At 36.3% G+C, this 13,922-nt stretch overlaps 3 protein-coding genes across 3 annotated transcripts; all 3 read right to left on the reverse strand.

Annotated features, from left to right (window-relative positions):
- Positions 1-372: 372 nt before the first annotated feature.
- Positions 373-1,396, reverse strand: LOC147567081 (NDR1/HIN1-like protein 13). The gene has a single exon (XM_086653704.1). It carries the CDS (start codon positions 1,303-1,305, stop codon positions 562-564), a length of 744 nt encoding a protein of 247 aa, XP_086509830.1. The 5' UTR covers positions 1,306-1,396; the 3' UTR covers positions 373-561.
- Positions 1,397-2,198: 802 nt separating this feature from the next.
- Positions 2,199-4,072, reverse strand: LOC147567082 (uncharacterized). The gene has a single exon (XM_086653703.1). It carries the CDS (start codon positions 3,858-3,860, stop codon positions 2,760-2,762), a length of 1,101 nt encoding a protein of 366 aa, XP_086509829.1. The 5' UTR covers positions 3,861-4,072; the 3' UTR covers positions 2,199-2,759.
- A 3,617-nt stretch (positions 4,073-7,689) lies between these two features.
- LOC147567083 (inactive TPR repeat-containing thioredoxin TTL3-like) lies at positions 7,690-13,218 on the reverse strand. Its single transcript, XM_086653705.1, has 7 exons — positions 11,688-13,218; positions 11,082-11,277; positions 10,317-10,489; positions 9,842-10,175; positions 9,063-9,279; positions 8,390-8,490; positions 7,690-8,212 (listed from the first exon to the last, which is right to left on the reverse strand). Exons 1-7 carry the CDS (start codon positions 12,731-12,733, stop codon positions 8,057-8,059), a joined length of 2,223 nt encoding a protein of 740 aa, XP_086509831.1. The 5' UTR covers positions 12,734-13,218; the 3' UTR covers positions 7,690-8,056.
- Between the last annotated feature and the right edge of the window lie 704 nt (positions 13,219-13,922).

The raw sequence follows: 13,922 nt of genomic DNA on the forward strand, positions 1-13,922 counted from the left end.
ATGTTCAAGTAAAGTCAAAAAAAGGAAGATACAATCAAGAAAGAGGAAATTGAAGAACATTAAAGGAAAGGACCCAAGTAGGACGGAGTGGTTTTGTTTATGAAAGAAGGCCGAAACTAGGTTTTCGCTTATAATTTTTGTGTAAATCTAAAGATTATCCCTCAGGAAAGTCGTTTTCCATTTGGAATGTCGCTTGTGGTTTATTCTTGTGTGCTAAACACAAGTTTATCTTCCTTGTAATAGCATATCATTCCCATTCACCACCGAAACAGCCTAATGCCATCTCATATGAGAGGCTTGTAGTAGTTCCCTACAAAGTCTGTAGTCTGTACACATAGCGCCCCGATAATTTTACTTTCTCCTACCAGTTACTTAACACGAACCAAAACTTCATAAAATGAAACATCTATTTTTCCACATTATTGGTAACAACAAAAAGTGGAAAACTTTTATCGAAAACATCAAAATCGTCACCACCACCACCACCCCCCACCAAAATACAACTGGCTTACCAGTCCATCATCACAACCACCCACCACCACCTTTCACCACCACAAACTTTTAGGTCTTAACAAGACATTCTTGAGAGAGAATTTGAATATCTTTCCCTAAGGTATTAACTTTTAAATTGCACAAGATATCCATATTGGTATCCCATGCTCTAATCCCTCCCATCTTCATCTCCACAGGTACATTCATAGAAAGAACCAAACTTTTCCCGGATTTTCGATCTTTAAATCTCTTCTCTACGTTACGAGACAAAACCTCGTCTGCACCTGCAAGAATTACATGAAAATCTTTCGTTTCCATGGTACCCTGCTCAAGAGCCGGAGAGTCTCCCGTCGCCATTGTTAGTTTATTAAATGATAGTGAAATATTACCTCCTCTGTGATAAGAAAAACTAACCATCCTATTTGGATTTTCAGATTTCAAAATCAAATCGTACCCCACAAAGGATTTATGGTTTGGATGATCATTCATATTCTTTACAATGAGATGCTTTATGGAAAAGTTTGGACTATTCGGCTTCAAAACAAAGAAGAACGTAACTACACCGACAATCGCTAGAAAGAAGATGAGTATGATGATGAAGATGAGAAACCCCGAAAAAAACGAAGAAGATGAAGAAGATGTCTTCTGGTTAGATGAGTTGAGGTGACGTTCGACTATTAGGGCGTTTTCAGGTGGTGGAATTCGATAAATTTTGTCTTTAGGTACCTGTACGAGATAAGTCCCTGAAAGTAAAGTGGGCCCTGGTTCCGATTTCGGTGGTGGTTTGCCGGGAGGAGGGACCCTCTCCTCCATTGAAAGAGGGGGAGAGGGTAGTGAGGAGAAAAATGCAGATTGAAAGGAATTACCAAGGATAGGAGGGAAAATGAATTTCTCTTTTGAGAATTGAATGGGGGAGGAGAAGTAGAATGGAGAAAAAAAAGGTGATAATCAGAATCACTCAATCAGGTTCTATAGTTAGACCATTGACTTGGTCAACATACAAATGGAGGACAATCAAGATTATGAGGTCCTTTCAATCTATGTTTCCTAACTTATTCAATAATTCATGAACTCTGAAAAGTAAAAAACAAGAACAATAAAAAAACACAAATTTCATCTTCTAATGAAGTTTTTCGTAAAGATATCAGAACTCAATAATAATACGATCCTTTAGTATCCAGTTTATAAATCTGGGTAAACAAATATTGAAGAATACAGAGGTTTACCTGAATGTACGAAAACTTTCCAAACTTACTATAAGCTTTAGATAAATTGCTACTACGCCCATGCACGATTAGCAACTACAGCACCAACTGGTTAAACTTCTTAGGTTGCTTGATGTTACAAGTGTCGCTTCAGCCTCTGCAATGAATGAAAGCTTGTACAAATAATCAGGAAACAAAAAAAAAGATATTACTATATTAGAATATCCTAATGATACGGTTTATAAATTATAAACCGTGAAGCTCAAGAAATCCATTCAAACCCATAGTGTCTATCTCTTCTGTTCAAGGAGTAAATTTAATCCGAACAATTCCATAGAAGTGCTCACAGAATGGTGTAATCTGGAGAAATGTGAACTCTAGACAGATCCAAGTGGGGAAAAGGATAACATTACGGCATTAGACATAATTGCTCTGTAAACATGAAACTACTAACCGAGAAAACATGAGAGAAACAACAAGGGAACTACAAGATTCACGATAAAATAGAAACTCATGATCCAATAGAATAATAAAATGAAATGTCAGTACAAAGTACAAGAAGTACACACTAAAGAGATACGAAAACTTGAAACCAAACATATCACAGTATCATTCTTCTTACTAATTTATTCCTCCCTTCGTAATTTGGTATCACCTAATGATCCAACAAAAAAGAAATCGACACAAGATCTTGTTATCAAAAGCTCTATGATCTTCAAATTCATTTAATATGATTGAATCGAGTTCAGTAAAGATTCAATGTCAAGCAACAATGAGTGAATTCCATTGCTGCACTTTTGTTGATTCAAGGAATGAAATTCATTCTTTACCAACATGATGATCGATATCCTCGCGAGCCAAACGGGTATTCAAAATGGTGTCCGACGCCATCTGCGAACTCAATTGCTACTCTTACACAGCCTTCATGAAATGAAATCACAACTAACCGAAATGAAAACTTTTCATCAGCCAATTAACCAGCAAGATTCCTCAATACGAAAGCTGAGTACCATGATGTAATTTAACTTTAATGCCTCAATAGTTTTGATTGAATTAGTTCAATTAATGTTTACGAATACTAATGCTCCCAACTTCATTCTCATGTGGAAGTATATATTTCTTAGCAAACCGATCGTCTGTCATCTTGCAGATTGAAGCCCAGCAACCAGTTTCTGCAATAAGATTCTTGCTCTTCAAAGTCTCCAACACTTCCACCCTAGGTTTAACTCGGCGTTCTAAGCTGTACATAAGCATTTCAGGATGAAGAACCAAGAAAGAAGCATTACATTTTGCAGCTTTGAAGAGAAACTCTACTCCCTCTTTCAGTTTTCTATTTGACGCCGTAAACACTGAGGGCATTCTCTTAAACATGAACAAAATATCATCTTCTGACCAACCCAAACTTTTAAACAGCTCCAATTTGAGTTCCCAACTTTCTTTAGTCATTGAACCCAATGCCCTAATTCCATGAATGTACATTTTCGATTCCCGATCACCACCCAATTCATCAGCCCTCTGAATCAATTCTTTCATAGTCTCTGGTTTTATAAGCAAGAATCTAGGATAGTTATAAAGGACTTTAATGATTTGAGATATGCAAATTCCACAACTTTTGAGAAGTTCAATATTTGGAATACATGTTTTCTCTAAATCATGATGGAGAAAAAATGTAGAACCTTTAAGAACTTTAGAAATTCCTGAAGTTGAACCCACAATCTCTTTTAGACTAACAATTGAAGGAACAAGTCTATTATTAGCACTTCTTTTCAGAAGCCATGGATTTGATGAAATTATATCAGCAATGCCTTCTTTTGTAAACCCTAAATCCATAAACACATTGAGTTTGGGTTTGATGGTTTTCTCAAGATTGGAGTTAAGTATCCTAGGTAAGATTTTAAGTAATTTCTCAAGATGGGTATTTGAAAATCCATTATTATGAAGGAAATCAAGGACTGAATCAGATTTTTCAGGATTACGTACAGTATTTATTCTAGCTGAGATCTTTGATGTTGTTTCTGGAGAAAATCCATGACGATTAATTAGGTACTCTGAGATGGGAATAGATTTTGATTTCTTGGGTTTGGAAGAGGAGGAGAAGAAGAAGAGTTGGAACTTCTGTTGATTTGAATTTGAAATAAGATTTCTAAAGAGTTTGATGTTCATTGTGTTGTATCGTGGGTTTAATGGTTCATCATATTATACAGAAAAGAAGAAACTAGAGAGAGAGAGAGATATTAAAACTTGCCTCTGAGACTGGGTAACAGATCAAGCTTTCTCTTTTGATTCTGAAGCGTCATTTCTCAGTGCAGATTGTAGATTTTAGGGTTTGCCTTCTGTTGTGAACAAGAACAAAGCGAGCATCACTCCGACCATGCTAGGGTGGAGAGGGAAGTTTTAGAGCGGCCTCCCATTTGTGTTATTGGCGTCCCCTCCCCTTTCACTACTATGGTAAATTTGCAGGGGTGGCCCTGGGCCAAAGCGAACAAAGCGTCGCTTCGGGCCACCAGCTTTTAGGGGCCACCGAGACATTAATTTCTGTAAGAAACGTATAAGAAGTCCAACTCTCTAACAAAATTATAAAGGCCCCATTTGAAAAACGTTAAGTAAAAAGGGCCACCAAATTTGATGATTTTTAAATAGATGGTGGGCCCAACAGTTTGTTGATTTATGTTAAAGTAGAGTAGAAAGTGTTGATTCAAAAACTAGTAGAGACAAGTTATGATTACGAGAAGCTTATCCAATTTAAAAAATGTTAAGTAAAAAGGGTCACCAAGACATTAGGTTTCAAGCTCCACAATTACGAGAAACTTTAGAAGAATTGGTGGAGACAAGTGATGATTCAAAAACAGTTCATGATGCCAAAAATATATTAAAACAAGACTTCGAAAATTTTGAATTCCTTTTGAGCATAATTATTTGGCATAATATATTGTTTGCGGTAAACTCTATTAGCAAAACACTTCAAGCTGAAGATATGGATATTGATGTTGCATTAGAGAAATTGAATGTACTCATTCGTTCTTTTGAAGATTATAGAGAAGTGAGATTTGAAGAAGGCATGGTTGAAGCTAAAGAGATTGTCATTAAAATGAGAGTTGAAACAACATTTTGGGAAAAACGTATTATTCAAAGAAATACACAGTTTGACGAGAATGCGTGTGAAGATCCATCAATGTCACTTGAAGAAGCATTTAGAGTTAATTATTACATATACATATTAGATCAGACTTTTTCTTCATTTAAGAGCATATTCAAGCAAACTAGAAATACAAAGAAATATTTAGTTTTCTGTTTGAGTTAAAAAAGTTAAACTCCCAAGATGATGGTAATTTGAGATATTCATGTGTTCGCTTTGAAACCTTTTTCAAGCATAATGAGTCATATAACATAGACGGACTAGACTTAGTTTCTGAACTGAAAATGTTGAAGCGTCTTTTACCAAATGAGATCAAAAGACCGACTGAAGTACTAGATTTTTGAAAGATATGAAAGGTTGTTAACCGAACACATGAGTTTCTTATAGAATTATGTAAACGATACCAGTTATTGTGCCTCTGCAGAAAGAAGTTTTTCTAAGTTGAAGTTGATTAAGTCTTATATTCGATCTACTATGTCAGAAGAAAGGTTAAACTGGTTAGCTATTGTATCTATTTAGAAGGATATAGCTGACAGTCTTGATTATTCGACGATTATTAGTGACTTTGCATCGAAAAATTTAAGAACCAAATTTCAGTGATTGTAATTATCAAAAAAATTATTTTGTTATATAAATATGATGAAAATATTTTACGATACTTATCGTTTTCATGTAAATACATTTAGACGTTTTACAATTTGGTAGAAAGGGCCACATTTTCAGACCTCGCTTCAGGCCACCGAAAAGTCAGGGCCGCCCCTGTAAATTTGTTTTCGCACTCAAGTTGAAATCCGTGGAGTTGAACTATTTTATAGAAACTGAGTTCGCCCTAAGAGCATCTCCAATGCAACACTCAGACTCTAAATCTTAGAGTATCACATAGAATTTTTTAGAATTTTTCTTTAAAATCCATCTCCAATGCAAAACTCAACATGAATCTCTAAAGTGATGTGTCAAGATTTATTTTAAAGATCCTTAAGGGGACACTTTAAATTTAGAGTGTTCTCTTGAGATTCTCTAAGTGCCACATAAACAAATCTATACGTTTTAAACCGAAATATTGGTTCTTAGAGTTTCTCTTGAGTGTTGCATTGGAGAAAGTTTTGCAATAGAGTGTCTCTAAATGGCCAAATCGGAAAGAGGTCATTTAGAGATTCATTTTTCACACTTGACACATAGGATTTTTAGAGTTTTTCTTGAGTCTTGCATTGGAGATGCTCTAAGTTCAACAATTTTAGCTGTATCAGTAGTGGTGGTAGGGTTCAATGGTTTGAACCTACTTTTTAACCCTAATCGATCATTTTACAAATACTTTCTCAAAATCAACCAAATTATTAAAGTTCACCATATACAAGCATAATTGATTTCAACCAAACAGGCAAACAAAACCCATAAGAGAACACCATATTTTAGCCCATAAACGAATCCTCAATTCATTTTAGCCAAAAATCCAAATAAAAACCATCGAGATTACCTAATTTCGATTCATTTAGTGATAGATTTAGAGAGAGAAAGAGAGACTTGAGAGATCATGTCAATTTTGAGACTTCAAATTATTGCACAGAGCATCGAACTTAGGTGATTTTTTTTTCAGATCTGAAATCTGAAACGAAATCCAATTCAGATTTCAGATGTTTGCTTTTTACATTTAAGTAAATCTGAAATTTCGTCTGAATGGGCTGAATAATGGTCCATTCTTTTCAGATTTCAAAACAAGTCTGAAAATGAAGCCCAACATCTGAGAAGTTACGAAAGACATATATAACCATGTTTAAATCTAAAATACATAACTATATCCATCTTCTTCCTTGTACTCCACCGCCACCACACCAGCACCACCACACGACAGACCACACCACCAAACGACAGACCGCACCACCACCACACGACAGACCACACCAAATCGCACCGCCACAAAACCGATCTTGGGTTGGAGAGACTGAGGAAAAGAGGGAGAGACGAACCCTCGCCGGATCTGGCGAGGGTTTAACGTTGCCGGTCTGTTAGAGAGAGAGGGGGGGAGAGAGACTGAACCCTCGTCGATCTGGCGAGCGTTTACCTTTGCCGATCTGTAGGAAAAAGATCCATCAGAAAAAACTGTTCATAAAACTGTTCAAGTAAATCAATACAACTGTTCTTGAAGCTACTAGCATTCGCCGTCGTTAGGTTTAGAGCGAGAGAGAAAATGGGAGAAAACTCAATTTGGGGTTTTGGGTAATGGGCTTAAAGAGAGAAAGGGAAGAGGGGAAATAGCAGAAAACTGAGATTGGGGTTTTAGGTAATGGTGTTAGAGAGAGAAAGGGAAGGGGGCGGTAGGAGTTTTGGGTTTAAGAGTATTTAGGGTTTTGCAAAATAAGTTTTTCTTTTTGGTAAAAATATCAAATAGGGGAATATCTGACAAAATTTTCATTCATACCTAATAATTTAGATTAAAAAACAAACATTTTTTTTGTAATTAATTAAGTCAATTCAGATGCAACCAATTCAGTTCAGCCAATTTAGATTCAGACAGTTCAGATTCAGACATAAATAAAAAAAACAAACAACACCTTAGAGAGGGAGGTAAAGTTTCTAATTTTAGGCATTTGGAGGTAGAAAACCGAAACAAAAAGGAAAAATAGCGCAAGCCTTTGAAATTAGTAGATTCGAGCCCATTTTGGACATTGGCGTGAGTATGTTGACTTTGAGTGAAACAAGAAGTGGGAGAGTCGGTTTTGAGAAGTGGCGCTTGAAGGGCTCTTTTTAACATGAAATGTTCTGAGAAGCTAGGGCTCTGACCTAGTTTTATTTATAAATAGAAAACATCACGACTCACCTCAACCTTAAGAAAAAAAAGAATTATATTTTGAGACTTCCTTTTCTCAAAATTGTATTCTTACACAACACAAATAAGACCTAAAAATTTATACAAATACATTAATATAACAAGTACATAACTGAACTAAACATTAATTTCGTAAAACATTATACCAAAATCAAGCGATTTACAAGAAACCCATCTCCCCCAAATTTCTAAAAGTCATATTTATCTCTCACTTGATTAAGTTGAATATCGTCATTTAGATTTTTTGTGAAGAAAATCTAGTCATCCATCTCGCATTCTAGTTGATCGCATTATGTTTCTCTTTTGTTGCTAGTAAACTTAGGATTAGATTAGACTTGAGAGGGAAAGGGTGTGCAGTCAGACTTAAATTTTGTGGACCTTTTTCGGAAGTCATATTTTTCAAGTTGTAGTATGAAATTTGACAGTGCTTTCTAACAATTCCAGGCTAGTTCCTGGAATATCCTTCATTCTTGATCCGTTCTTGTACATCTTGAACACTGGTAAAGAATTCACTCCCTCTGATTTTGCTACTTGAGGGTGATCTTCAACTACCACCTAAAATTAAATAACACAAGTATTAAAGTAAGTGATGATTAATATTAATTGGATTAAATATAGAACAAACATATAGTAAGTGGATTTTCCACACTAAATACTCGCATTATTTATGTGGATCTACTCTCACAAACAAGTGCATAATATTTCAGTATGTAAAATGAAACAAAATCGAACCTTAAGAAAGTGTAAGGTTGGGTATTTCTTGCAGAGATTCTCCATAACCACCGATGCTCGTTGATCACAGGATTTGTTGCAGAAATGCACCACGGATATCCCTGTCAATTTATGAAAACATCAAGATTTTCTTAGTAGTTCTTCATCATGCCTAATCTAGAGCCCCATGCCGAAATTGGTCTTGAATTCCAAGTTTGGGTCTTCTTCTGTATTCTAGCTTGTATATGGGTCCCTAATAATGTAAACCTTATGGGGACCCTTAGCGCCTTTCACTTTGAAGTCTAGACTCTGTAATTTCTTAATTTTGAAGGATTATGGGCTCTGTCTATGATGTAGGCGCCAACCTCATCGGGCACCCGCACGACTCCAAGTCAACAACACTTGGTTGTGCCATTGACCGAGAGGCAAAGAAACTTGCGGTACCCTTCAAATGGTAGGTGTTTGGAGGTGCTTATAGCTAAATCTTGGTGCCTATAGAATTTCCGTCTACATAAATGTTGTGTAGGGACATAGCTCGGACAGACGTCTCAGAATATGAATAAAGCAGATCGGTTAAGTCCCACCAAAACCGGCTTAGCCTTGGTTCGAGACGTTTGTAATCTACAACATATCGAGAATCTGTACAGATAGCACTGTTGTTTTTCTAGTTGTACAAATGTCGGGTTCTGCGTACCTGGCGATGTCACGAAGTGCCTTAAAGTGTCGTAGCTTGAGATAACAACAACACCGGAGCCTGATTTCACCTCCTTTGAGTTTCGACCGTGTTCATGTCGTTGTAACTTCTTGAGTTGGGCCTGGACATCTAACAAGGCCCGACCTACTTCTTCATCATCTGGTTTCTCTTTCAATAGCATCTCATAATCTTGGGCTGAAGCTTCCCATCTTTCCAACTAATTCGAATAAAACAGTTGTAAACTCAGTTATGTTTTTTTTGTATGACTGGCTAATCTTGATTCTTTCAAGGTAAAAATAGTCCAAAGTTTTAGATGTGAGAGTATCTCCAACGTAAAAACTCGAAAAGATCCTCTATCAGTCTTTATGTGTCAAGTCTCAACTGAATTTTTCTTTCTACGTGTCAAAATGGAGATCATCCAAGTTCCTCGTCTCCGGTGCAAATATCTAATGTGGAATTATTTACTTATTTGACATGATTATTTTTATAAAAATTACTAGCTATTTTGGGTTTTTATAAAAGAAAATGACTGCCATTGGTTTTAATTCAAATGTTGATGACTAGTTATTTAGAGATATCTCAAGAGGAGATTCTATTTTTGTAGAGTGCCCTTTAACAATATGTTTATGTTTATTTAATTGGTAATCATCATCTTAGATTCAAATTGAATTTTGCATCAGAGAGATTTTGTAAAGAAAACTAAAAATTCTATGTGATACTTAAAATTTCTATAATTAAGTGTTGCATTAAAAATGAACAAATACTTAGTTGGAGCTCACCTTAGCGTTACAATCCGCTCTTCTTAGTCTAGCTTTGCTATAGCAAGGCCGCACGTTGAGAGCTTTGTTACAATCTTCGACGGCTTTCTCAAACTGACCGAGTTTGGATCGGCAAGCAGCTCGATTACATAGCAACACTGAGTTGAGCGGGTCATGCTCGAGTCCTTCGCTATATGCTACACATGCATCTATCAATTTTGATGCTTTGAAGAGCTCATTACCTTTGGATCGAGCCGAAGCTACCCCTCGAGTCCTCTTGACCATCAAATTCACATCTTTGTTAGTTGAGTCAAGCTGAGCCGCACGTTGAGCGGCCACCACAGCATCTTCAAACCTATTTAAATACTTAAATCAGTACATAAAGATCCAAATAGCCCAACCATAGGGCAATCTTCGGATCGACCCAGGCCTAGCCAAAGCCCAAGTCTATTGCAACCTTAAATTGTTGAGTTAACCTAAAATCAAATTTACAAACCTCCCAACTGCCGTATCAACCTGTGCTTGTATTAGTAAAAGATTTGCATTGACGACCGGGCCGAAGAACTTGGTACATTCATCAACATCGAACTTTGGGGCCTTCGAAATTATTGTGTCTGCATCTTCATGTCTCTGCAACTTAAGTAAAGCTTCCGCTTGCAAGGCAAATATCTATAATCAAAAGAATAAAGAGAGAAGAAATAAGAGACTTTATATGCAAAAAAATAAAAACGTAAGATATTGGATAACTATTTTTTTTCGTTATCTTAGTAATTTGGATGGGCTGTGTTGGGCTGTGACTAATTCTTAAGGCCCAAAAAGTTCAAACCAAGGATGCAAGCCTCAGTGCGATGTAGGGCTGGGGGATAAACTCGAAAATCCGATATCAGACGTGTTTACCCGTGGGCAGATTCAGTAGGCATACATGGTAGGTATTAGAGGTTGCTCGGGGTCCAGTCTGAGCCCAAGGCCGAAATGACCCGAACATAAGCTCGATCACTACTTGCCTATACCTATTTTTATTTCGATTTTAGTCGGCATACACGGTACTAGAGGTTCCCAGGGTCCTTTCCAAGCCCAAAGCTGAAATGACCAGAATACTTAGAGAACCAACTGATTTACCTAAAATATATTATTTAATGTGATCAAATTAGGTTCTAAGTTTAGACCTAAGACCTGTGGAGGTGAATCGGCACCACAGCAGAACCAGTTGATTTACCTAAAATATATGATTAAATGGGACTAATTGGTTCTAGGTTTAGACCTGTGGAGCTGAATCGGCACCAGATGATATCGCCGAACCGGTTTCCTTAATAATGGTGTGCCAGTCTCTTAGCTTCTTCGCTTCGGTGCTTTTGTTAAGACAGAGTTGAAGAGCCTTAGCTTGAACTATCTCACTAGGATCAGCTTCAGATCCTGATTGTTTATAATGGTATAAGGCTTTCTCACATTCTCCCAATCTGCCAAAATATAAAAAAAAAAAAAGGAAACGAACTAGAATTATAATTTTTTGGTTTAAATCGAACTACCCTAGATTAATTAGTAACCGAAACAGGTTCGCCTATCAAATGTTAATGTAAAAGATAGGTAGGTTATTTCCGTTGGCCATTCTTTTGAACATTTTACGTATCTAATTTTAATATGTCCAATAAAATCTCCATATTGATTTTGTAAGGAAAATGTTAGGGAGAACAAGAAAAAATAGGCACACTCAAGACAGAAATCTTATGTGGTTTGTTGTGATTCGTTCTTCGCGATGATTGTGATATGCTTAACTACGAATTACGACAAGCCACATAAGATTTATGTTCAGAATCTGCCTAATTTTTCTTGTTCCTACAATACTCGTTTATAAGTTCATAGTACGTACCTGAGACATAATGTTGCCAAACGATGATGAGCTCGATGATAAGAGGGATCAATTCTAATGGCTTCTCTACATTCAAAAATGGCTTCGAGAAGACGACCCAAGGCCGTTAATGCTGCACTTTTATTGCTACGGTAAGAGGCCTTATCCGGGTCTAACCTGATTGCCCGGTCATAAAAAGCCAACGCCTCCGCAAACTGTCCCTGTTTATATTCTTCATTTCCCATTATCTTCAATTGCTCAGGGTCCATTCTTGTGGATAAAGCTCTACATAAAGAACCAGGTTGTTCTTTCGGTTCGTCGCACACTTTTCCCCACTTACCAACCTTTCCGTTACTTTTATTGTAATGGGAACTATCACTGTTACTATTGTGATTGCCATTACCGTTGCCATAAGCGTTTTCGTATTTCCCATTTGAATTTGAAGTCATCTCGTTTGCTGTCATTGGGAGGTAATCAAGAATATTTGTGTTTGATTTGTGAGAACTCGCATTTTGATTATGAGATTGTCTTAAATTACCCAAGTTACTGAAAAGCATTACATTACCAGAGGACGCTCTGACGAGATTATTACTTCCTTTTGATTGTTGATAATCGTTAATCATACTATTGAGCTCGCCCGATATCCCATTTGCCTCCTTTGGTACTCTCCTTCCGTGGCCTAATCCTTGAATCGTCGAAACTTTTGAGTTTGTGACGGTTCCTTTTGGATTTGTGACGGTTACGTTTGAATTTACAATGTTTTCATTCGCTAATCTTCCACCTTGTTTTTGATATGGGGAACGATGACTTGAGTTTGTTTTATCGTGTAATTTTGGTTCATAAGCTGGTAAATTTGTCTCGTCAAGAAATGCCATTTCGTCAGAGCCACGCCTTCTTTTAGAACTCATGCTTACCTTAAGAACATTGGTACCATGAGTTTTGGGACTTGAGTTTGTAGATGTGGATCTTCTAGACCAAAAATATCGCCGTCGGAATAACCCGCTATACAACATCGAAACACAGCCGGATTTTTTCTCCGGCGAATACTCTGCCATTTTCAAAGACATGAAATATTGTATAACATACAAGAAAGATTATCAAAAGAAACCCAAAACTGAGGAGAAAAAATGATCAAAAATTCAAGTTTTACTAGAAATTTGAACAAGAAATAGAAGAAAAAGAATAGGAGAATGTGATTGAAGATCAAAAACCATTAAATTAAGAAAGAAATGAGAAGTTTTTGGTTTAACAGCCCTAACTCCAGAAAGGTTTGTGTTGTCTCACAACCTCCTGGAGTGGCTGTTTAAAATCCAACCTTCTTTTCCTTTTTTTTCTTTTTTCTTCTTCAATTTTGATTTTTGTTGGACTTCCAAGGGAAAAAAAAATTTTGGAAAAAGGAGAACAAAAGAGGCAAGAGAGCTTCTCAATGAGGTTGTTTTGTTTACTTGTTTACCCTTCAACTTTATTTTATTAATATTTTGAGGGATGAAAGTAACTTTTTCTTGCTAACTATATTCACATAGGGCATTTATGGGAATTAACAATCTAAACCAACATTTCTCCCATAAATCAAGGAATTTTAAAGAGCTTATTAACCATACAATTTGAGAGAGTTCTTTAGCCATCCATCATTTTAGTAAATTTCATATGAACCATCCATTAAGTTTGGACTTCCAATTTACCAATCAAGACTATCATTGATGTAAAGCTAGAAGAGCACCTAGTTGTAGTTACAACTTACAAATGTAGAAGAGCCTTAAAGAGAAGTGTAACATTTTTTTTATTCTTATATATCTCCGTCCGAACATAGTTATATCTTTGTATTCAGTATCTGACGATGATAACCTTATGTACCAGAATGTCTCTTGTCAATTGCCACTATGTCGTGTTTGGGAAACAAGTTTTCTCTTTTTAAACATGATATTTTTCTTAATTTTGATAGACATTTCTTGTTAATTTTTTTTATTTTACAAACAGAATTTTGGGGTCGGAAGTTATTCAAAATTTCGAGTCAAAATTCGGAGTCAGATGAATGAAAGGGTGCGACAACTCAAAGAAAAGTTCTCAGTAAATATACTGGACATTGATTTTTCTCAGTTTGTCTTAATTTAAAAAAGAACAATTGTTATAGTCAATTTCCAATCACTGTTAAAAAAGACTTTTCCTAATGAAGTGACGAGAGTAGTAGCACTGGCCACTGGTGGTGCCCTGGTGGTGTGGAATGTCTTACCACCTGTCTTATCACCAACTACCATC

Source organism: Eschscholzia californica, unplaced genomic scaffold (assembly GCF_041429995.1).
Source record: "Eschscholzia californica isolate CP2 unplaced genomic scaffold, dmEscCali1.0.p SCAF_1, whole genome shotgun sequence".
NCBI lineage: Eukaryota > Viridiplantae > Streptophyta > Magnoliopsida > Ranunculales > Papaveraceae > Eschscholzia > Eschscholzia californica.